General features: G+C 39.0%; 2 protein-coding genes across 2 annotated transcripts in view; one reads left to right on the top strand and one right to left on the bottom strand.

The window, feature by feature from the left end:
• Positions 1-5,719, bottom strand: part of LOC126262256 (uncharacterized) — a 50,717-nt gene extending 44,998 nt beyond the window's left edge. Inside the window, exon 1 of the mRNA XM_049958746.1 lies at positions 5,515-5,719. The gene's annotated coding sequence lies outside the window, so the exon portion shown is untranslated. The remainder of the gene's footprint in view (positions 1-5,514) is intronic.
• Positions 5,720-6,118: 399 nt separating this feature from the next.
• LOC126262247 (40S ribosomal protein S5) lies at positions 6,119-18,412 on the top strand. Its single transcript, XM_049958734.1, has 6 exons — positions 6,119-6,207; positions 7,393-7,556; positions 13,348-13,557; positions 13,642-13,770; positions 15,990-16,088; positions 18,295-18,412. The coding sequence occupies exons 2-6, from the start codon at positions 7,404-7,406 to the stop codon at positions 18,361-18,363; spliced, it is 660 nt and encodes a 219-aa protein (XP_049814691.1). The 5' UTR covers positions 6,119-6,207; positions 7,393-7,403; the 3' UTR covers positions 18,364-18,412.
• The last annotated feature ends 8,028 nt before the right edge of the window (positions 18,413-26,440 follow it).

The raw sequence follows: 26,440 nt of genomic DNA, 5'->3' as shown, positions 1-26,440 counted from the left end.
AGGAAAAAGCAAGAGGTTGCACTTCTGCTGCACGTTTCTTCGGGAGAAACGCTGACGGGTAATTTGAAGAGCTCAAAATCTCAGAACAGTGTTGACCCAATGAGTTACAAATTGCGATGGGGTCCACTAATTTATCATGCGCGACAGTGAGCCCAGAGACCGGCGAGAAACTAGGCGCGCCAGATAACCATCGAATCCGATTCCGAACTTCCGAGGAGGGAGTGAAGGTGTTAAATGAGCTAGTAAAAAAGTCCCAGCTTGCCTTCTTGCCATCGCGGATGATGCGACGGCATCACGCACGGAACTGCTTGTAGCGGATACAGTTGGCCAAAGTAGGATGGTGTCTGAAAATGCAAAGAGCACGTCGCCGCTCACGTATTGCATCATGGTATGCCTCATTCCACCAAGGAACAGGGGGGCGCCGGGGCAATTCGGAGGTGCGAGGTATTGAACGTTACACAGCTGTAAGAATAATTTCTGTAATATGAGTGACCTCATCGTCGACACTAGGAAAGTGATGGTCATCGAATATCGCTAGAGACGAAAAAAGTGTCCAATCGGCTTGGGCAAACTTCCAGCGTCTCGGGTGCATATATGGCAGTTGGGGCTGCAATCAAAGGACACATGGAAAGTGGTCACTCGAGTGTGTATCAGCAAGAGCGAACCATTCGAAGCGCCGAGCTAGCGGAACAGTACTGACCGAAAGGTCCAAATGAGAGAAATTTGTCGTGGAGGCAGACAAAAATGTAGGGTCCCCAGTGTTGAGGCAAACAAGATCCGCTTGGTGGAAGACGTCTATCAATAGTGAGCCACGCGGACAAGGATGCGGAGATCCCTAAAAGTGGGTGGTGGGCACTGAAGTCCCCAACCAGCAAATAGGGGGTTGGAAGCTGACCAAGAAGATGAAGGAGATCAGCTCGTGCTATTGGTGTGGACGATGGAATGTATACAGTACAAACAGAGAAGTCGTATCCAGAAAGGGAAAGACAGACAGCGACAGCTTGGAAGGAAGTGTTTAAGGGGATTGGGTGGTAATGGAGAGTATCATGGAGAAGAATCATGAGTCCTCCATGTGCTGGAGTGCCTTCAACAGAGGGGAGATCAAATCGGACTGACTGAAAATGGGGGGAAACAAAGCAATTGTGGGGACGCACCTTTGTTTCCTGAAGACAGAAGATGACCGGCGAGTAGGATAGTAAGAGGATCGACAATTCATCCCGATTGGCTCGAATGCCGAGGATATTCCAATGGATAATGGACATAGGGTGGACAGAAAATGGAAGAATGTGACCAAGGTTGCCCTCAACTCAATGACTGCTCAGAGCTTGCATCCGACAATGTGGAACGGCATTCAGCCGAAGGCAGAAGATCCTGATCTATAGGTTGTTCGGGAGCAGCTCCTGCCACCAGCGATTGGCCGGTTGATCAGCCGCCAGCAGTGCGCCTCGGTGACAAAGAAGACGGGCGAGGGTGGATACCGCCAGGTGATGCTGTATATGAGACACGCCGTGGCGTAGGAGGAGATGAACTGGGTTTCTTATTAGCCTTCTTGGAAACAGGATGTTGAGATGAAGGAGGAACCGATGGTTGTGAAGTTGGGGTACGTAAAAAGTCTTCACGAGTAGGCTCTTTTTTGGAAGTCCGTGTGTCTGACTTTGGGGCTCGAGATTTAGCAGAACCCGATGAAGGGTGAGCTATAGAGTGAGCAGGCGAGAGTGGGGAGGTTGAACGGGCGATCTTTGCGCTGGCCGATCTGACAACCATGGCACTAAAGGTGAGATCATAAGTCTGTGTGGCTGCCTCCTTTGTTGGCTGAGGAGAGGCAAGGACAGTGCTGTATTTACCTGTGTGAGGCACAGTGGGCTTTCAACTGGCGAATAACTTTCGAGCAGCAAAGGTCGACACCTTTTCTTTCACTCTGATTTCCTGAATGAGCCGTTCGTCTTAAAAAATGGGAGCAATGTCTAGAGGAAGCAGCGTGGTCACCCATACAGTTGATGCAACAAGGGGATGGAGGTGGACAAGCACCCTCATGGGCATCCTTGCCACAAGTAACGCATTTGGCCGGATTGGAAGAGGACTGGCTGGTATGATTGAACCGCTGACACCGATAGCAACGCGTAGGGTTTGGGATGTAAGGGAGTACGGAAATTATCTCATAGCCCGCTTTTATGTTCGATGGGAGCTGAAATCTGTCAAAGGTCAAGAAGACAGTACGGGTTGGAACGATGTTCGTGTCAACCCTTTTCATGGCTCGATGAACAGCCATTACGCCCTGGTCAGACAGGTAGTTTTGAATTTCCTTGTCGGACAATTCGTCGAGGGAGCATGTATAAACGACCCCACGTGATGAATTTAAAGTGCGGTGCGCTTCCACCCAGACAGGAAAGGTGTGTAGCAGTGAAGTATGCAGCAATTTTTGTGCCTGGAGGGCACTGACTGTTTCTAACAACAAGGTGCCATTTCGTAATCGGGAACAAGACTTTACAGGACCTGCAATTGCATCTACACTTTTCTGAATAATGAAAGGGTTGACCGTGGAGAAGTCTTGACCTTCGTCCGACCAAGAAACAACAAGGAAGAACTGTCCATGGCTGAGACTCATTGAACTTACGCTAGTGAGCAGACATAGTAGATGATGAGGAAACCATTGCGGAAGTATCCCCCCTGATTACCGGCATCTCCGATGGCGTGCTCCTTCCTTATTCACTCCCGCCTTAGGTGATTGTCCACACCTCAGGTCATACCTCCCCAGAAAGGACAGAGGGACCAATCGGCACTTTCGGAAAGTATGAGCTCGGGTAATCACCCCTCCCGAGGCTTGGCCGTTACCAGGGGGTACGTATGTGTCCTACCTGTCTACCCGGGGTGGGGAATTACGCGTTACCCCGTCACCAGCTATGCATGGGAATGCATGGGTAGGCATCCAGACACGCACGGAGGGGAAAAAAGGAGGAACAAAGAAAGGGAAAGGAAAGACGAGAGAGGTCTCAAACGCCGCAGTGGAGAAAAGGGTAAAGAGAAGAGGTAAGGAAAAGAGAAGAACAAAGGAAGGACAAAGACTTGCCAGCAGAGAAAGCGAAGAACAGAGACTGTTGTACAGTTACAAACATCCGTCTCCAGACGCAGGTACTAAACATACTCCCAGAGGGGGAGGAAGGGAAGGAAAGAGGCGGAAGTGAGGTTTTTTTTTTTAAATTGTTTAAATGTATGGGGTTTTTTAAAAGTCTGATCAGTTTGGTGTTTGTTGCGTGAAAAGAAATCTAATTTTTTTCATTAGATATGAATATGACAGTGAAGTTCAGAGACATACCATTACACTCTGAGATGGGTGATGATGTGATGTCTGACACAGTTTCTGCAGGTGTTCAGTGTTGTGATTAAAATTTTTTTATATTATTTGTCTTGGGATGGTGCGGTGTTCGTTCTTGCTGTACATTTAGCTTGCCCCACCCTAAACCCTTAACTTTCAGTGGTTGTTCTGTTGGTTTCATTTTATTTTTGGAGTGAGACATTATTGTATCATCTTTATTTTTGTTCACATTTGCTGGTGTGTGTGCGTAGTGATGTCACTGTCATTTTGAACACGCTGGAAGTAGCCGTTTCGGCCCTATTGATGACATCGTGTGTTAAAGGAGACATACATTAAATACTTCTGTGCTGCCCAAATTTCATATACCTATAACACTTACAAAACACCACCTAAACTAAAACCCCATCGTGAAAACAAAAAAAACATATTCACTAGATCAATTAAAACACAAGAGAAAAACCATAAATATAAAATAGACAAAACATCTGAATTACTACAGAATAAAATCAAAATAAAAATTAATTACCAACAAAAGCCCACAACAAAATCACCTAGGCTCATGCCACACACGTAAACAAAAGAAAAAACCCAGAACAGCTCACTGAAAATAAAGCAAACACTTCCAACTGCACCAACTACCCAGACTCAAATAAACCAACTTCCCAGATTTACCACAGTGACAACCAAGACTCAAATGAACCTGATACCACACGTTAAACTCAACATATCAACATGTACCGCCACAGGGTGCCATCAAATACAACCATTATGTCAACATTCAAAGCAAACAGTTGGAATTGGACACTTCCAGTGGAGCCCTTGTGAAGACTTGCACTTGATAGTTGTTAACTGGTATTAATTAATGAATATGTTCTGGTTTCTTCCTTCAATGATCTCCATCTAAAACCCATTCTTGGTCTTGTGATTATCAGGTTGTGTCTCTGGGTTGTCTGTGTGCATCAGTTTATTGTTTCCAACACAGAACATACATATTCTTCACTCACAATGCCACCAAAATCTTTAGAACCAATCTCTGACCATGTAGGCCCAACTGACAGAATAAAGAAACTTACCATGTTGCAGATAACCTTCATCTGGATTATTAACATATTGAATACATTATATTTCTTAAAATAAGTGTTGTACTTCTATACAGGGTAATTTGGCAGTGTTAGATATTTTGTTAGTAGAATTTAAATACCTCTCTTGGCTTGTTGTTAAGCCCCTTGTTATCATGAATTTCAACATGGGATGGTGCCAAGTGAAAGATTACTTATTTTCGTTTAATAATAATTGACGATTGCTTGCGTTTGTGGATGTTCTTCTGATTATATAGTTTGATAGACGGGTGTTTAATCATAATTTCCGAAACTAAGATGCAAAGTTGGTACAATGGAACGTACATGGCGTTGATAGTCTTTATAGACCGTATGAAAGACAGCTTAATGTAGAGTATGAAGATATATTTCACTACTGACTATGTCACAGTGGTCTGAAACCTAAATAAAAACGGCTACCCAGAAAATTGTACATCATCTCAATACTCCAATCATTTTCCAAAACACTACAAACTATAACTAGAAACGGCCTGGTGAGGTACTTAAGAATAATAAGTACAACAGTTATTCATCGAATACTAAAATCCGCACCCTCGTTATTGAAGCCATTTTTAGTCGACAAAAAAAAGCGTAATTAAGTTTAAAAAAAAAACATTGCTGATGAAATGAATGTTGCTAGGAAGAAGATAGTCTCTAATTCTACCAATGGAGTTTTGGGTTAAAAGGAATGTTCTATACGAGTCGTCGGCTTTCGCCCGTGACGTAACGTGCATTGCTGGTGCATTTTTTACAGTTTCGATGTTTGGCGAAGCAAATGAATTTTAATGCAAAAATAAATAAATGTGGTTGTGGTGACACACTGATCTTCAGTTTCGCCAGAGGTACAGTTCAAGTTAGGCGGTGACAGTTTGGTTGGGAATTGGGGAAGACAACTAATGCGATACTGAAAAAAAATTGGTTGTCGTGACATACTGATCTGTATTTTTGCACGTTTTAAAAATCGCCAATTAACAATTACATAACGTTAGAGTCGTCATACTGTTTACCGCGTTTATCGCATGTTTCCTGTGTCATTGGTCAAAGCCAATGACCCATGTCGAACATTCCTCTATAACCAGGAATTTTTTTTGTACATAAACGCACCTGCATAAAATTCAGAACAGCAATCACTGCAGCAAATTTTGAGCCTATGCTTTATCCTGAGTGTTACAATATTTCCGATTATTGCTAAGCCATTTCTCTGTAGTAAATCTTTCGAAACATTTTTTCGGTGCACAATCGTATGATTACTATCTGTATCTGCTGTCAAACTTCCGCGCCAGCGCCCCTAGCCCCCTACTGTCTACGCAAAAACAAACATTAACACTTACGAAACTTGTTATCTTTGAAATGTTCGTCAAAGATACGTTTGAAATTTGCTACAATATGATGTCTGTACTGAAAAGTTCTGGATTTTCGTAAAAACTGAAGAAAATACTTCACATTTGAAAGATATTAACCGTTTCTGAATTTTTATATATGTATTTCCTTTTTCAATAAATTAATGTTAGATGAATTTCCGAATTTTTCGTTTCATTATCAATACTTACGACGAATTGAAGTTTTATGTGTCTTAAAATAACTCTGAGTTTTAAACAAACAGGCGTAGTTAAATGTTTAATCCATAATTTTCATCCCATTTAAATCGAAGTTTTTGTTTCTAACATTGGTAACAGTTGGTACAAGGAATACTGGGAAAGAGTTTCATCTTGTAACGAGCCTCTTTGTTTTGAAGCCGTGCATCGGTACGTCTTTCCGGTAGTGAACTTAAAGTTTAAGGGTGTTATAGTGAAAGAAGTAAGTGAAATTAATCATGAGCGCTTGTGATTTACCATAGTCAAGTTTAGTGGTGTTTCTAGTTGATTGTTGGTGGTATTTTTGCAAAATGGATACACTATATTCATTTACACTCCCGGATTGCTGTGAAAACGTGTGCACGTGGAGTGCAATGCATATGTGTGACTCCATTATTCATGTCTTAATGTATCGTATAAAATAGTGTATGGTTACGCGGCACTCGAACTTTTCGTTAACGTTTGAGACGAATTGTCAGATGGTATTTATAATCATATGAAAAAATTTGCCTGTAAATGATAATGTTTACAACTTGTGTGTGCTGGAAGTTGAACTGCTGTAGTAAACTTTGAGACTTCTTCGAATGCCAGATGTAGAATGTATTAAATAATTGAAAATAATATTCGCACCCCAAAAGTTTGCTTAGTCAGTACGTACCGTTTTTGGTTTGTTTGTTGAAGTCACAATTAAAGAATAGTTCCATAGATGCCGTTAAAATTTCACTATGATTGTGAGACTGTCGTGTATGTTTTTGTTCTGGATAGTAAGAACCCCATGCCCTGTAATGCGTTCAATAATTTACATTACTACAGGTGAGGCAGGTTTAAAGCTATGGTTTCGGTACTTAGGTAATTGAGAAGTTTGGTTCGAACAGTCGCTCTTCTTAATATCGGATTGTGCTTTTTTTGTGTAAGTTAGTTGTAACATCGGTTGCTTTTGTTGTTTGCTTTATATTCAATACCCTAGAGTGATTTGTTAATCTTTCTGAGCAGAAACATGTGACAGTGTGGTACCGAATAGGAGCAAATCTCTGCTGTAGAACTTAAGATATTTTAAGAAACTTTGTATTATTATTATTATTATTATTATTGTTATTAGTAATGGTGTTTTGACTGTTTGTGTGCTACTCTCAACACAGATGACACATTGCTGTCAAACTGTGTACTGTAGTTCAAGCTGTCCCATCAGACTTGTATTGTTTCCGACATAATCTGCATAAGTTGTTAGTGACTGCTGAAGTTGCTTGAACTGTTTGGTTGTTGGACTCAGTGTATTCTACTGTCAAATTATGATTGTGCAAACGAAATTGGCATTTAATTTTTCCAGTTTCGAACTCTTTATGGTTAAACAGGTAGATGATTGCAGTAGACACTCAACTTCTTGCATTTAATGAAAACTGTTTGGCAGGTCCATTCATCATGACAGACGTCGAAACCTGGGGTGATGAGGATCCGGCAGTGATGGAAACTGAAGCAACATTGCCTGTTGCTCAGCCTGCAGAACTGCCAGAAATAAAGTTATTTGGTAGATGGAGTTGTGACGATGTTCAAGTTTCAGACATGTCCCTACAGGTATGAACACCAGTGCATTGCAAGTGATATTAAATTTGTTTCATGCAGGATATAGAGAATAATACGAGGAAACGTATGTTCATTAAATTGAACATTTACTATGTACTTCACTAATTGTGCAGGGAACAGTGAAGTGAACTAATTACTGTAGTTGAAAAGGATATGGCATTTAGAAACTGATACTTGAGAAAGTGCATGGGAAACTATAGGAAGGTAACAAAAATGATTTCCTGGGTTAGCTTTAAAGACAACAGGAGTTCGCATTAGGATGTAAGTAGCCTACAAGAATTTGTAAGTGTTCTTAGTAAATTTGAGTCGGTGTGTTCTGTGGGAGAGAATTCAATTAGAGGAAATGGTGGAGACTGTCATGAGAACACATTAAATTTTTTTTTAGATTGCTGCCCTGTTATTGTTCTGTAATTGTTTTCTTAGAAATGGAATGTAAATCTGTTTTATGGTATACACATTTGGAAATACGGAAGCGTCCGATCCCGCCCATCTGCTTTGACCCATGATGTCACAAATATGGCGGAAATCTAAAACAAACACACACACTTTCCACAAGAAGCCTAATGACACTAACGGGACAAGTGCGGGAAATGGGGTGTTTTGGGTGGGGGGCAAACTAAATGTAAACAAATTGAGACGCCTTGCGTAGCTACAACGTGTAAGTGAAGACAGCCATGCATGAATACCCACCCACCTCCCCAGGGGTCGTAACCCCTGCAACCCATAGAAGATAAAGATGCTTCAGTAGCTGATTAGTGTTGTTTGTCTTTTTAAAAAAAAATCTCACGGGATAGAATGAACAGATCAGAAAGATAAATATAATAAACTAAAACAGTAATTGGAGGAAACAGATAATTAAAATAAGTAATAAGTGTTTTTAAATTTAAAAAAAAATCTCACGAGATAGAACGAACAGATCAGAAAAGTAAATAAAATAAGATAAAACGGAACTGGAGACAGCCACACTCAAACCAAACTCCGCGCTGTCATGACATCACACACGACAACACCCTTACGTCACGGGTCAAAGCCGACGCATGGGATCGGACGCTTCTGTCGACCCCACATTTCAGCACGTTTAGGGGATAATAGGAGACTACACACCAGATTTGGACAGACGGAAAAACATGCACACTGTGTGTGTGTGTGTGTGTGTGTGTGTGTGTGTGTGTGTGTGTTGCCTCCCACATCCAGATATGGAACTGGGATCAGTGTGTTGGAAGAGCTGCACTATGTTTCAATTTTAGTGTTATGTGCAATAACAAGTTATTAAAATGATACACAGATGCTTGCAAAAATGCATTTTATGATGCCCAATTTTTGACATGTGGGAAATACTTTTACTATTGAAGTTAGCTGATTACCTCATATGATTAAAGTCTGAAGACGACACCACATCTTCGTGTACTCCAAACTGGAGCTGTCAGTTTTCTAATTTTTATTAAACATGCGCATAATGGGGTGCTCAAGTGTCGAAGCACTAAAGGGGCCGCTCGTGCAGGGTCGTTAACAGAAACAGATCCCCAGGTTTCTAGTAAACTAGTTATTTTTCCTGATGTGCCTACTTGTTTCTAACATTTTATGCAATAAGGAGACGTGAACATATTAAAATGTCACTGATACAGCTGCCTGGTGTTTACCTAAGGCTTCTCCTAAACCAGAATGAAAATCTAGATTTGCTAAATAGCACAAAAAGTTTTCGTTTCTTTTGAAAGGTCGCCTCTCTTGTTTCATGATTTTCGTGAAGGAAGTTCACCAGTTAATGTTTTTGTTGTTTAACCTGTATAAACTTGTACATTTCCTCTCCAGTATTTCTTCATTCTATCTATATCTTTCTTTTACATTCCGAGCAACATAAATGCTGCCATTTTGATCAAAAACTGTGTAAAACATACCCTCAACACTACTTACTCAGGCCAGAGTATTCTACAGAACTCACTTCAAGAAACAGAGAATGCTCTCTGCTTTTGAGAAAGTTCTCTAGTTTATTCATATGGAATCCGAGAATACTCTTTGAGCTGAGCAACTTTCCCCATCCTTTTAGTCAAGCTAAGATCACACTCGGTTGGAGTATAGTCTCCAACTCACTTTATTCATGCAAACCTGGAGAATTTTCTTAGAAATTCTGAGAATAAAATATATTCAGTTTTTCATAAAACCATTGCCAATCCTTGCAAACTGTTGAAGTGAACAACAATGAATGAAATTATTTCATCACTGAGGCATTGTCACAGCGCAGTCTGGAGGACTGTAATGCGATGCTCACTGCAAGGCACCTGGAAGGAGACTAAATATTGTGTGCCTGTGCGCTGACAGTTGGAGATGGTTGCAGAGGACAGTAATTGGGACACCTTGTGGTATGAAGTTACACTATTGTCACATCAGCTAAATAATTGTAGATATTTTAAAAATGACAACACGCACACATTTAACATAAAATACACCATTAAGTAGGCACACTAAGCTTATAAGATGTAATGGATGAATGGCATTCTATGTCATCCAGTAGTTTATGGTTCCATTCTTTGTCAGTTAATTTCTTCCCTTTATTCTGTTTTCTTCCTCTTTTCCCTTTTTTTTAAGTTAAACATTACAGACAATCTGAAGTACTGCAGTTTTATTGTGCTTCATCTTTAAAGAGTATGTATCAGTAGAGAACAGAAGGCTCAAATATTAAGCAGTTAGGAGGAAAATATTTTTCTTAACACACATGTATGTTACTCTTCACCAACAAGAAAACAAAGCTTTCAAAAAATGTCTTCCATAAGCAGATACAACAAATTGCTGTTGTACTAAAGAAAATTGTTACAGGCGAAAGTATTTCTACAGTTACTCAAATGTTTGAAAGCTGTTTGTATCATCTATTGTGCATGCCTTTGAAGGTGCAGGTAATTGACTTGATTATATTTAGAATAAATTTATTTTTTCCATCAGTGATAACAAAATGTTTGGTTCTTGGACTGTCAGTTTGTCAGCAATACCCATCTTCAGATCTGCAGCAAAATGGGAAGTGAAGTATACTACTGGACAGATTACATTTTAAACATAACATAATGCCATAACTAAAAATTACTCGTGCCATGGGTGTGGAAATATGCTTAAAATATGAGGACACCTGTTTTATAGCATGTCCTAATATAATAAAGTCGTAGTGCCATCTTTACAAAATCAGCTTAGCCTCATTGCAAATATTTAAAATATAGTGTAAACAAAACCTCAGTGCCTTTGGTGAAGTCATACTGTCATTAGCACTACTGTTCATAATAAACTGCAGTACAGTAGCCACAACATATGTTCATGCTGTAAGCTCAATAGATTGTGCTACTGTAAGTCTTTATATACTCGTCAATTATAAAATTGAGACAGAACACAGCAAACGAACAGTACAATGGGAAAATTTTATAGTGGGCTTTCCAAATGTATGTTACCAAAGTGACAAAATGCAATAGTTAATCCTTCCACTGCTACAGACATGCTCTTCGCATTCCGCACTAAGGCGACTTTTGTTATGGCTGTATTGCTTGCCAGATGCTGGTGCCTATGCTGAGAGACGGCGTTAAAACTGATATGAAATACTTCCCAGATTTATCGAAAACTATTAGTTGAAAAAAATTGATTTTTGAACAACTTCGTATGATACCTTAAGAGAAGTGCATTTCTTCTCATCTGTTACAATGTGTGGCATCAAATTAGGTAAAACATTGCACGAAAATAGCAAGTTTGCAGGGGTAAAAACACTTTGTGTAAATTTTGTGTGTGGTTAATTTTAGCTCATACATTAGTGAATGAACTGTGGGTGAGATATTGGAATCTTATTTAAAATTGAAAGCAGAAGAATATCTCATTTAATTCTCAAGTTATTGGGTTTTATATTCCAAGAAAGGTTGTATGTGAAGCACGCTTTGACATTGCGCATTTGCGAATCTCTTGGTCATGAAAGCTCTTACCTCATGAATGATTCTAGATATCAAAACAAGCTTTTTGCCAGTGACAGCATGTAACGAGGGACATACGTTGCATGATAAATACTCAAAACTTCAGAATTCACCGTGATATGGAATTTACTTGTCCACAGCAGGGATGTCCATAGTATTGTAGGAAAATCGGAGTGTCTTATGCATGCCCACAACACCAGGCAAATGGTCTAGCAGAACATGTATAAATGCACATAGCAGCAAAAGGTTTAAAACTGAATTAAGTTAAATTTAAAATTGTTAAAAGGAAATGGCAAAGTGTTGATTTGTGATTATGATATGCTCGTGTGATCATTTTAGATAAAAATAACATGCTCAAGAACAAGCTTATGGAGCTAATAAAAATGGCCAAATGCGAGTAGGGCTCTTGCACTGAGGGTTCCATCCTGGGAATTGAGGATCTCAACAATTTTTGCCTCTTACCAATATCAATACTGGCTAGATATTGGTCCTGGGATTCAAAGACTATAAAAATCTCTACTGTAGTTCCTCAGACTATCCTGGACAAACAAAAAGAAGAAAATTGGGGACTTCAGTTTGTGTATGCCGTGAGAGATGATTAATAAAACATTTTTTATTTACTTACTAAAACATGGCTACAACTTACATGTTGTTTTCATTCAGTAATGTTCACCTTTTACACTTTTGAGAGATGATGAATGCAATGTGTTTTCCTACGGCAAAAGATATTTCTTATGTTATATAATTTCACGATTTTGAGATTTTTTACTTCACTTACTATGAAACTTTGTTCCTTGCCAAATCTAAGAATTCCAGTCCGCTTTCACAGATTGAGGCACAGATCCCTAATGAAGTTGATAGAACAACTAGGGAAAGAAGCAAAGATGATTTAAAGAAAAGACATGAGTTATGAGTGATGTTTGTTGGTGCAGTTGTCAGAATAGAGTGTAGTTAAGTTGGAGAAACGTAATCATCAGAGGGCCTCATGTACCTCTCAGCATGTCATTCCAAGAAAAGTATAATAAAATAATGTACCATCACATAATAAGATCATTTTGTTCATTCAATGTATTACATAAATGGAAAAGGGCCGATCAAACGTGAGAATAAAATGAGCACTCTGTACTATGTAACAGGGCAATATATACTACATACACTAGAGGCGTTCAGTAATTAAGGAAAACATTATTAGATAAATAAAAGTAGACATTGAGACCTTAACTTTTCCCGGCAAATTGAATGTTCAAATAACTTACGGGTTTGCTGCTGGGTGACGTCGTCGACCACCGTTGATATTTCGACAGGCGCACACTTTGCCATTCTCAAGGCCCACCTGTAAGTTATTTGAAAGTAGACATTGGCTACAAAATTGCACTGGCCATTGAGCTTTTGTTGGCTCCTGTTTTTTGACTTTATAAATTTCGAGCTCTTCCAATAAATTGACAGCACCGCCTTGCACCCTATGCGACAAGGCTAAGTAGATCTTGTGTACATTTTGTGATGATGCCACTATAGCTCTGTTATGAGGACATGTTTTAAAACAGATACCTCTCGTCATATTTTAAGTGCATGTTTCTACAGCCATGAAAATGATGATTTTTCGTTAATGGGATATTTTATTGTGTAAGAGGTAAGTTGCCCACTAGTAGTACTTCATTTCCATTTTTTTCTGTAGATGGTAATTGCTGACTGAAACTGATAGTATAAGGACCAAATGTTTTATGATGATTGAAAGAAAGATTGATTCTAACCTTCCTGGATCACTGTTTTAATCCATTACAATGTTACGCTAATTATAGTATATGTATGTATTTTCATTCCTCAGTGGGTTATGTTTTTATCGGCAGGATTACATTGCTGTCAAAGAAAAGAATGCCAAATATCTTCCCCATTCTGCTGGGCGATACGCAGCCAAGAGATTCCGCAAGGCGCAGTGCCCAATTGTGGAAAGATTAACTAATTCACTTATGATGCATGGCCGCAACAATGGAAAGAAGTTAATGGCTGTGCGCATTGTAAAGCACGCATTTGAGATCATACACCTTCTTACGGGAGAGGTATAGTTCTTATTTGTTACCATTGTGCCTGAAAAGAAACAATGTTATAATATAGATTTGTTTCATTGAAAATTTCATTTACAGAATCCGCTGCAGGTTTTAGTGTCAGCTATAATTAATTCAGGTCCACGGGAAGACTCGACACGTATCGGTAGAGCAGGAACAGTGCGTCGTCAAGCAGTTGATGTGTCTCCGTTAAGGAGAGTGAATCAGGTAAGCTGTTGTAGGAATAGATACATAGAACTTTCCTTTGGGTAAACCTAAGCATTAGCACAGTCTAATATAACAGTTGCGACACTCACTGCTGTAAAAGTCGTTACTGTTTGACAGCTGGAGCAACACTAGCGCTCCAAGCGGCGAGAAAGGAGAATGTAAGATGTGTCATAAACATAATGTTGTTTCGCATCCGTTTCCTATGTTATTTACGAAATATTTGAATTATTTTTTGCCTCCAAGATTTGTATATTAGAAGACATAGATGCTTGTAAGATGATTATAAAATAAGTGCAAGTAGCGGTAAAAACCATGAATCCAATGGCAAGCTACAGCATGCTCATGAAGAAACACTTATGGCGTTTGACAAAACTAGCTTACCACGTCAATATCATAGGAATAGAAACACACAGATTCATACGTAAGAAGCACAGACGTGTACCTCTAAATGCAAAAGTGATGAACGCCTAATGTGTCGTTCCCTAGGTCTACTGTACTTTAGTCATTGCCTGTTGCCACAAGTACGGTCTTCATTACATTGTTCTAATTGTTACAAGCAACTGCCAGATAGTGGGAGAAATATGCTGTGTGTGTAAACCTCAAGTCCTCAAAGGCAATAACAATGTCAGAAGTGCTGTCATACGTTAAATGAGCCAGTATATACATTTTTATCCAATGACATACTCTCTAGTTAATCAGTATTGGAGAAATGCAGTACATTCTGCTTTCCACTTATCCCTTCCACTTATCCCACATTTTATTCGTCTTCCTTCCACATCTGTAACGTATGCACTAATGGAAACACAAAACATTTTGACAAAACCTGTGTACCTGAATGCTGCACTATAATAAATTAGCAGCAAACAACTTATTTTCGTCTTTCCATCTTGCAGCTTTTTTCTCCTTCAATGGCTTGTTAATCTGGCTTAACAAGTAAAGGGCATTTTTTTTTAACATCTGGATACTAGTGTCTTCAAAATTTGTCGTTCTTTACTTGATCCTTCTGACACAGTTTCTGTTGCTGTCTGTACTTACAATGATATGTCTTTGTTGATGATTCATATAAACCTGACACTGATAGTGTTGAAGTGGCTGCTTCTGAGCCACAGGAGTGTTTTACAGCTTTAGATGGATTACCGAACCTTTGTGGCTTTTTCCTCTTCATTGTCAGTTGAGGTGGCTCATTAGTGATGTCAGTCTGGGTACTGCATTCTGCACGAGTTTATTATTGTCTGCATCCATGAACTGGTTTTGTTCGAAGTGTAGTGAACAAAACTTAACATTGTTATAAAGATAAACAGGGTCTTTTTTTCATAAGTTCTTCTCATCTGCTATTAACTAGCCATTCTGCTCCTAAAACAAAACATCATTAATACACATGTAATTCGTAAGTGAATCCTGATGATACAATTTAACAGCATGACGGTATATACCTCTCACTGTCCTTAGGAAACCTAAAAAAAGTCAGACGTGGTATCTTCTTGTTGGTTCTGCTGTAATTTATTGCACTACAGGTGCTCCTGTTTGTAAAAAAAAAATTGCACAAACAAAAATAAACAACTTCCATTCGCTTTCATGATCACGCCAAACTTAGGAGATTTACTTAAATGTCACTTGCATTGCTGGCCCAGTAAGCAGTAAAATGCAAAGCAAAGTCACTACTCTTGTTAGACTGTGGTATTAGTCTAGGTGGTTCCGATGAGCTTTCCTTAATGTGAGTGGGTAGAAAAGATGTAAAAGATAAAACAGAATTTGGACTTACATTGCTCGTCATATTTTTTGGCATGACAGTTTGGTTTTGAGTTAAGAGTAGTAACTAGAAGTTCAGGTAGTAGCTTAACATCAAAATTATTCTTGATCAGAAATTGCAGGTGTCACACTACTTGAATTGTAGTTGTTGTTCTTAACGTAAACTTTTTGCAATTATGAATTGGCTTTAGTTTTTTATCATGCTGGTAGCATCATGGCATGTATTGAATGCAATTGGTATCATTGTTTTCACTATTAATATAGTTGCATATGTTAATCCACAAATGTCATCCATTATTTCACATATTCTAATGATAAATATGATTTCAAGTAATAGATGCACTTTGTCTTGTTTACTAGTCTACATGTCTGTCCTTAGTAACTCACTTCTGTTGTTTTCGTGTGTGTGTGTGTGTGTGTTAGTAATATTGACATAAATTGTGGAAATTATGAAACCTTTTACTGTTCAGGCAATCTGGTTGCTGTGTACTGGAGCAAGAGAAGCAGCTTTCAGGAATATTAAAACTATTGCAGAATGTGTTGCTGATGAACTCATTAATGCAGCAAAGGTTTGTAAAATATACTAGTTATTTACACTTCTAAGTTAGAATTTGACAGCTTCTAATAAAGGTTTCTGTTGGTTGTATGGAGAGTGTAATTGGTAAAATTTTGATAAATAAGCCATGTCGGGAAATGTATGGTTCAGATGTAAAATATGTTTAAATTTCAGATCACTTCCAAATTTCCATTTCACAGTATACATGATGACAGTGAGCCCTTACTGGGTGTGCTCTGCAAGACCACCTCCACATGGTGACCCTGCTAATTGTTACACAAGACACAGTCTTTCATATACAAAGTCCACAGTTGGACTGAAATAGCATTTGATGGACAAGCGATTTGGAAAATATACTTGATACATACCTTGTGCAGCTGTACCATTTTGTTCCGTCGTTGGATATACATACCGCCTATTATGCAAAACACTCTTTCTTCCTCGTTACCCAAACATGTTTTGTCACCACTGTGCTATCAGTGAATTTTGGTAATTGAAAAACTGTAAAAGGTGGTCATATTTTAGTTTGTAACTGATCTAGCTAAATGAGGCCTAAAGACAGTTTTTGAAGGGTTTTGTACGTACTTGGATTTTACATTATATGGTTTTACAGAGCCATCTGTATGGTGTCCTGCCCTCTGATAGCTTGTCATCTGCAAACCAGATGATGTAAATGTGAATTTTATCAGTGAGTTAACACATTCCATCATTTTTAAACATCATTTTGATGTGGCTAAATGTTTTGTGTATATTTAGCTACTACTAACATTTTGTTGTGGCAGATTCTTCTTATTTCACATTCTGAGACCATGCAAATACACACACATTAAATGTTCTTTGTATAATTTTTGTTTAAAAAAATGCCTATTCATTTGTTGGTGAATGAGTTTGGTGTTGAATTTGAAGTGTGTGTGTGTGTGTGTGTGTGTGTGTGTGTGTGTGTGTGTGTGTGTGTGTGTGTGTGTAGGGGGCTCCTTTGTGCCCTTTTCTGTCAGGTCTGTAAAGTTGCTTTAATGTATTAAATAATGTGCCTTTACAGAGTGTAGTGTATTCATTTAAATCTTGTTTGTCTTCTGTATGTAGAAGCTTCCTTCTATTTGTTTGCAATGTAGGCTGTGGCTGGATTTCAGTATTTTTAAATGTTTTTCTATTGAAGGTGAGTGGTGGTTATAGGCTATGAAGTGGTCAGCAAATTGCTATGGGTGCTCTAACTTTCTAGGGCTCTAAGGTGCCCTGAATATCTCGTTTTAATGTCCCTGCATGTTTGTGCTGTGTATATTGATTGGCAAGTGTTGTATACTAGTTCTTTATTGTGTAGCTGCTAAATGTGTGCCCGCTTGGGAACCAATGAATGCCGATGAGGTTAGGACACACAACATCGTTAATACCTCTTTTTGGAAAGTGAAAAGGAATTTGTTTAAACCAACATTATATAAAGTACACTTAATGTGTGTGCAGTGCTCTCATAACAGGAAAGAATAAGAATCTGTCACAACAAAATGTGAGTAATAACTAATATATACACCAAACATTTTGCCACACCAAAATCAGATTTTTAAAAATTTACGTAGTTTTGTTTGCAGATGACAAACTGTCAGTGCAGGACTCCTACAGATGGTCCTGCAAAATCGTATAAAGTAACATCTAGGTATGAATAAAAACTGTCATTAGGCCTCATTTTGTTAGATCAGTTACAACCTAAAATATAACATATTTTTACAGTTTTTCAATAAACAAAACCCACTGGTAAGGCACAGAGGTGCCAAAAAATTTTTGGGTTGCAAGAAAAAGGTGTTTTGTGTAAAAGATTGAAACTATATTCAATAATTTTAACTGAAGTATGGAGGAAAAAGATAAGAGCTGTAAATCGAAAAGAACATCATTTGTTCTGTACTATGAAAATGAAGATTGGAAAGTGAGCTGATCGTACAAAAAAACTGTTAGAAGCTTTTAACAGGAATTGTAAAAGAAGCCTGTATATGTGCATGTAATGTTGTTAAACTGAGATGCGCTTCGAAATTTTGGTTTGTCATGGAAAATAATGCAGTGCAGAGTAGCAAGTCATGATAGTTTCTTTGCTTGTTTATTGAAACGAGATGGCATTCAACAGCAGCAGCATTTTTAAAAATGTACAGAAATTTAAAACTTAGTGCAACATTGGTTTTTTATGAGTATGAAACTGTTTTGTCAATTATGTAACATTTATATCTTTATTTCAGGGATCTTCCAACTCCTATGCTATCAAGAAGAAAGATGAACTTGAGCGTGTTGCAAAATCAAACCGTTAAAAATTGAATGAGATCAGATTGTGGTTAATAAAGTAATTTCTTCCAATGACACATTCTTTCATTTTACTTGAGAGTGCATCTCAATGGGTATCATAATGTATGGTCCTTGCTGAAGCAGAAATGTGATAAAATGCATTTGGGAAATTTTTAATAAAATTTATAGCACTTGCAGTGTCACTAGTTGAATGTTACATATACTAGTAAAAACAGGAATTTGATGTAAAATGTTAAATGCATTGCATGTCTGCTATGGAAAAGTGTTTGTTCAAGTTTTTGTTGATATAACCCTTGGTGGAATGTGGGGCATGTTTTTTTTTTTTTTGCAGTTGTTGGTGGTAGTGGTTGTGGAGGAGACAGCTGTTGAAAGCTTGAGTGTTATATTTGATGTGACATGGCTTGAAAACATGATATTTTATTCAGGTATGCCACTGCAAAAGATTCAAAGCACGAAAGAAATAGATATTTAAGTGCAAAAAGTATTGCTAGGTTCTGTATCTACACTACTGGCCATTAAAATTGCTACACCAAAAAGAAAAGCAGATGATAAATGGGTATTCATTGGACAAATATATTATTCTAGAACTGACATGGGATTACATTTTCACACAATTTGGGTGCATAGATCCTGAGAAATCAGTAGCCAGAACAAACACCTCTGGCGGTAATAACGGACTAGATATGCCTGGGCGTTGAGTCAAATAGAGCTTGGATGGCGTGTACAGGTACAGCTGCCCATGCAGCTTCAACGCAACACCACAGTTCATCAAGAGTAAGTGACTGGCGTATTGTGACGAGCCAGTTGCTCGGTCACCATTGACCAGACATTTTCAATTGGTGAGAGATCTGGAGAATGTGCTGGCCAGGGGAGCAGTCGAACATTTTCTGTATCCAGAAAGGCCCGTACAGGACCTGCAACATGCGGTCGTGCATTATCCTGTGAAATGTAGGGTTTCGCAGGGATTGAATGAAAGGTAGAGCCACGGGTCTAACACATCTGAAATGTAACGTCCACTGTTCAAAGTGCCATCAATGCGAACAAGAGGTGACGGAGACGTGTAACCAATGGCACCCCATACCATCACGCTGGGTGATACGCTGGTATGGCGATGACGAATACACGCTTCCAATGTGCATTCACCGCGATGTCGCCAAACATGGATGCGACCATCATGATGCCGTAAACAGAACCTGGATTCATCTGAAAAACTGGTGTTTCGCCATTTGTGCACCCAGGTTCGTCGCTGAGGACACCATCGCAGGAACTCCTATCTGATGCAGCGACAAGGGTAACCGCAGCCATGGTATCAGAGTTGATAGTCCATGCTGCTGCAAACATTGGCGAACTGTTCGTGCAGATGGTTGTTGTCTTGCAAACGTCCCCATCTGTTTACTCAGGGATCGAGACGTGGCTGCATGATCCGTTACAGCCATATGGATAAGATGCCTGCCATCTCAACTGCTAGTGATACAAGGCTGTTGGGATCCAGCACGGTGTTCCTTATTACCCTCCTGAACCCACAGATTCCATATTCTGCTAGCAATCTTTGGATCTCGATCAATGCAAGGAGCAATGGCGCGATACGATAAACCACAATCGCAATATGCTACAATCCGACCTTTATCAAAGTCGGAAACGTGATGATAGCTTCTCCTCCTTACATGAGGCATCACAGCGATGTTTCACCAGGCAACACCGGTCAACTGCTGTTTGTGTATGAGAAATCGGTTGGAAACATTCCTTGTGTCAGCACGTAGGTGTCGCCACTGGTGCCAACCTTGTGTGAATGCTCCGAAAAGCTAATCATTTGCATATCACAGCATCTTCTTCCTGTCGGTTAAATTTCACGTCTGTAGCATGTCATCTTCATGGTGTAGCAATTTCAATGGCCAGTAGTGTATTAGGGGAGCATGTTCTAGTAAATGGGACCCACCTGTTGCAAGGATGAAAGAAACATATTTCAATTTATTGCTATGATTGAGTATGAGTAGGAAACAAATAAGAATGCAAGTGATTGGTGTTGGGTGGATGGTAACAGTACAGAAAGTGCCACTTATTTTATACCTGTAATTCTCAATTTTGTTTTAAAATGTAGTTCATGCAATACCATATAAAAGCTTGTTGGGTTCAAATAGCTTGAGTATACAGCAGTTGTTAAATACACAGAAATGATACAAATTTTGAATAAGCATTACTGTGTTAATTTCATATAATGTTAAGTACAGAATAATATTCTGATTTAAAACTTTCAAAATTCTTGCCATTTCTGCATGAGACTAGTGGTGTTTCAATTAACAATAACTGATAAATTGTCCCTAAATTTTAAGGACACGTGTACACAATATTGACAGAGAAAGTGTTTAGTCAACTTTGAAATTGTGTGGCAAAATACCTACGTGGAATGCATTATTTCTTTAGGAGGATAACATCAGTTGAATTATGTATTTGTAAGAAATTTTGCATAGTTGATTAACATTGAGCAGAATTATGTGAAAAATAATTTTCAGAAATGGTAAAATCCTAATGACTATAACTTCATGTGGAGCTGGGAAAGTAGAGGGTGGAGGGGGTGGTTGATAGCTCCAGATTTACAGACATATTTTAAACATCACATCAAGCCGTGTGTGTGTGTGTGTGTGTGTGTGTGTGTGTGTGTGTGTGTCACTGCTTATCCAAACTATAAATAATTAACAACAAACACTGTTAGTGTGTTATGTAGGTGTGCCAGTGATTGTAATTATTCTTCCTGCTCCCTGCTGCTGGAGTATATTTGTTGCATCATCCCAGCCTGTCTGGTAAAATAACTGACAATTAATGAAAGTAAATTGGTAAGGTTATAAAAATTACTTATGCTCAGATCAGGACAGCAAGTTGGGTGTTCCCATCCAAAAGAGATGATCTGTTTTGAGAGTTTACATGGCCCAACAGTATTGTGAATCAATCATTGTCGGTAAACATGGCAAGTGACTCATTATGGAATACTTGTTAGTCTTAGAGTTAGCGATGGAAGCAATTTTGTTTAAGGTTTGAAAGATACATTGAGATAGAACTATGTCGTCCAATCTATTCTTCATAGTCAGTAGCAAGACTGCATATTGTTATATGGGGTGGTGCACAAAGAATGCATGAATTTCAAATTAATATGATTGGGTTCAGTCTGATCACATATAAAATGCATTTACACCAGTACCACCTATAAGTTCCCCAATTTAAGAATTGCAAGTCTTCTAAAGATAACAGGAAAGATGGCTTCATTCTTGTACATACACATTGTCTTTTTTAAAGTTCTGCATAACTTTTGCAAAAGTGACCTGTGAAGCAGCAACAGTTTCTTAATGTAATGCAACATTCAGATTGTTGAATGAATAATGTTTGCTGCAGTAAACTTTGCGTTTCAAATGATCCCATAATAAGTTGTTGCATACCGACAGATCTGTCGAGTGTATAGGCCAGTGGAGATCTCTGAAGTGAGAGACCAAGTTTAGAGGAAATATTTCCAATGTTAGCCATGTGAGCTGCTTCTGCCATGTTGATCCCCAAAGTCTCAAGTTGTGTCTGCAAAAATTTGCGTAGCACCACTGCAACATAATGTCCAGAATTTACTGTTACTCTAGTGCCATCCTCAAAAAGATATGGCCCAAAGATCCTCACTTTGGAAACCTCATATCACATGACCACCTTGGCACTGTACAGTGGTTTAGGATGCAATTCTTTTGGGTTGTCTGCTGTCCAATAGCAAGTTTTGCTTATTTACAGAATTGTCAGAGGGGAAAATGAGCTTCAGTGCTCATCATTAACAAAAGTCACCAATAGCAAGAACTTCAAGCACTGTCATAAAACTGTCTCTTTTTGTCAAAATTACATTCGTTAAGCTTCTGAATGATCATAATTTTATAAGGACGGAATAGTGACAGTTCAGGGTGCACTGTAGCAAAGGATGAGATGTCTTAAACTCATAGCACAGTGCCTAATACAGCAGCTAGGACGAAGAACAGATGCTCTTGTTCTGTCAATATTTTCTATACATCATGACCAGTCAACTTCTTTTTCGTAACTGATCCAGTTCTGTGAAAAGTTAATCCAACAAAGTATTATGTGGTGATCAGATATCAAACAATCATGCTCAACATTGAAGTGTGTATGGAAAAGCCATTGTAGAGTGATAAGATTCATTACATTTCATATGTTAGACAATAAAAACAAGATACTGAAGTCTATTGCACCATTGTTAGTGAAACTGGATGCTCTAACTGGCAGAATGACAATGCTTGAGGTTGGTTGATTTGCCCCCTCCGCAACTGAAATCCGTGTGTTCATTTCGCACCACCCTGTATGTATAGTGGACTGCACCTGAAATATCTCTGAAAATACTGTGGATGAATTATCTTGTGTTATCGAAAACAAAATACAACAGTACATAACCTTTTCTGGTAGATTGGTAGATAACCAATTTGTAATTCGTAGACAATCAGCCCTAACCTTCTCAATGTCATTACTACCACTGATGTAAAGACATATTTTGCCTTTTTTTTCTTGGATTTATCTTTTCAGTGGTATGTGCACACTATGAATAGTGTAAAGGCAATGACTCATTGTGCAGTTAGCACATTGAGCAGTCTACAGACATACAAAAATCTTCAATTAACTAAAAACTTAATTACAAATGCATGGCTACATTTTTCCTGGCTAGCTACTTTGTCCCTATGCTTCATTCTATATTTGATCTCCATTTGCCCAGAACTGATGTATAGATTCTGCAGATATATCATTTTCACACAGATTTGGTATTTGGCATAGAATGTTGATTGCTGCCATCATCTATATCTGCACCCTGAATTAATCCCCATGGATATTGCCAAGGAAAGGCCAAGCTTTGTGTACAGGAGACAAGTCTGTGGATGTGCAATAGTCACATGTGCTAGTCATTGTAATTTTCTCCAGGCACCTCTCTTGTGCTAATACTAATTTGCTCCAGGCATCCCTTTTGCACTTCCTGTGGGTAGTGCTTTTGTAAATTTTTGTTAGTGAAACTCAGCAATAACTTAAACATGTGGAAGCTATTGCACATGCATGCATTGTAGCAGTCACCCCGCCACATTTTAAGGAAGAGCTTCTGTTCACAAGATATTTGAGTGGATCAAAGACTTCTTAAGTAATAGAGCACAGTATGTTGTTCTCAACAACAAATGTTCTTCAGATAGAAGGGTATCATCATTAGTGCCCTAGAGTATGATAGGAATTCTCTTATTGTCTATATACGAGGAATATCCAGAAAGTAAGGTTATGAGATTGGTACCACCCTGCACACTGAAACAAATGATGGTAATGGTCATCAGTTGCATCACAACTCTCGTGGTGGTGGTTAAAGATGATCACTCTCATTCCATCTCCTGCCAAGTGTGAAGTGCATGCCTGAAGGCCGAGGCAAAAGTGCTGCCACAATTCATCAGAAATCGTGTAATTGTATAGGGAGGAGGTTATGTAATATCAACATGTGACAAAATGGGCATGGAATTTCACTTCAGGAAGAATGGAAATTCACGAAGAGAGAAGTGAATACCTGTGTATGGTAACTGATCTAGTGTAAAAGCTTCAAGAGCATATTTCTCTTAATCGCTTGTGACCATTGGCGACCTGTACAAACTGTGTGCTGATATTTCTCGAATCATTGTTAATGAAATTGTGAGTGATCAACTATGACATCACAAGTTGTTTGTGCAATGGGCTCTGAATATGCTTACTGCAGAACACAAAGTCTACAGTCAAGGTCATGTGAGAGCTTTTTGATTGTTTTGCAAGTCACTGAGACTCATCTCGACTCCTTATTGATGGGGGTGAAGCAGAGCCCTCAGAACAAGTGCAGTGGCACTGCAGTTGTTTGACTTCAACAAAAAATTCAAAACTCAGCAGTCAGCTTGAAAAGTTATGGCAACTGTTTTCTGGGGAAAAAATAGGGGCTCTTCGTATCGAATTCTTGTTGAGAGGCGAAACGACAATTGTGCATGATACTGAGATACCCTCAAGAGACTTGAATGCTGGTGTAAGTCTGCCTCTTTCTTCACAACACTAAGCTGGAAAACACTTCCGTGGCGATGAGGTGCAAATGGAAATGAAGTGGTTTTAAGAATGTAACAGTAGACATTGACACAGGTATTAAAAAACTTGCCCGTCCTATGATTGACAAACACTTTGAAGTAAATGGTGGTTATGTGGAAAAATGATGTGATATGTATGCTACTGTTCCTGTTTGTTTCATTGAAATGTATGCATTCGTGTTAGCGTAAATATGTAGTTGTAACATTGCAAAGTGATATGAAATAAAATGAGTACATTAGAATGGTTGTAGTGAAGGCGAACATTCGACTTCAGTTTATTGGGAGAATTTTAGGAAACTGTTGCATTTATAAAGGGGTCTGCATATAGATCATTGATGCAACCTATTCCTGATTATTGCTTGAGAGTTTAGGATTCCCATCGTGTCGGATGAAAGGAACACATCAAAGCTAATCCCAGGTAGATGCTATTTTTCTTGACTTCCGGAAGGCGTTCGATACAGTTCCGCACTGTCGCCTGATAAAGTAAGAGCCTACGGAATATCAGACCAGCTGTGTGGCTGGATTGAAGAGTTTTTAGCAAACAGAACACAGCATGTTGTTATCAATGGAGAGACGTCTACAGACGTTAAGGTAACCTCTGGCGTGCCACAGGGGAGTGTTATGGGACCATTGCTTTTCACAATATATATAAATGACCTAGTAGATAGTGTCGGAAGTTCCATGTGGCTTTTCGCGGATGATGCTGTAGTATACAGAGAAGTTGCAGCATTAGAAAATTGTAGCGAAATGCAGGAAGATCTGCAGCGGATAGGCAGTTGGTGCAGGGAGTGGCAACTGACCCTTAACATAGACAAATGTAATGTATTGCGAATACATAGAAAGAAGGATCCTTTATTGTATGATTATATGATAGCGGAACAAACACTGGTAGCAGTTACTTCTGTAAAATATCTGGGAGTATGCGTGCGGAACGATTTGAAGTGGAATGATCATATAGAATTAATTGTTGGTAAGGCGGGTACCAGGTTGAGATTCATTGGGAGAGTGCTTAGAAAATGTAGTCCATCAACAAAGGAGGTGGCTTACAAAACACTCGTTCGACCTATACTTGAGTATTGCTCATCCGTACCAGATCGGGTTGACGGAGGAGATAGAGAAGATCCAAAGAAGAGTGGCGTGTTTCGTCACAGGGTTATTTGGTAACCGTGATAGCATTACGGAGATGTTTAATAAACTCAAGTGGCAGACTCTGCAAGAGAGGCGCTCTGCATCGCGGTGTAGCTTGCTCGCCAGGTTTCGAGAGGGTGCGTTTCTGGATGAGGTATCGAATATATTGCTTCCCCCTACTTATACCTCCCGAGGAGATCACGAATGTAAAATTAGAGAGATTAGAGCGCGCACGGAGGCTTTCAGACAGTCGTTCTTCCCGCGAACCATACGTGACTGGAACACGAAAGGGAGGTAATGACGGTGGCACGTAAAGTGCCCTCTGCCAAACACCGTTGGGTGGCTTGCGGAGTATAAATGTAGATGTAGAAGTGTCTCTAGATTTGTTACTGGCAGATTTGGTATTCACACGAGTGTTAGAGATGCTTTGTGAAGCCAAATGGGGATCTCTGGAGGGAAGACTATGTTCTTCTTGTGGAACATTAGTAAGAAAAAGAGAACTGGCATTCAAAGTGACTGCTGAATGTGTCTGCTGCTGTCAACATACATTTTGAATAAGTAACATGAAAGGCTTGTGTAGAGGCCTATTGACAGTAGATTCTCCCTCAGTCTACTTTTTAAGAGGAACAGGACAGAAAATGACTAGTAGTGGTACCGGATACCGTCTGCCATGCACTGTGGAATAGCTTGCAGAGTATTTATGTAACTGTAGAAAACTCTACCATATATTACAGAACGTAACCATATTTTGAGAAAACCCAACAATTTAATTTCAGAATGGATACTGGATTCACTAAATGTGTTTCATTTATTTGCTTATTAGCTGCTGGGACTATTGTAACTGGCGAAGGGCAGT

The sequence above is a fragment of the Schistocerca nitens genome, chromosome 1, assembly GCF_023898315.1.
Source record: "Schistocerca nitens isolate TAMUIC-IGC-003100 chromosome 1, iqSchNite1.1, whole genome shotgun sequence".
Classification (NCBI taxonomy): Eukaryota; Metazoa; Arthropoda; class Insecta; order Orthoptera; family Acrididae; genus Schistocerca; species Schistocerca nitens.
This window is presented reverse-complemented; position numbering and strand designations above follow the sequence as displayed.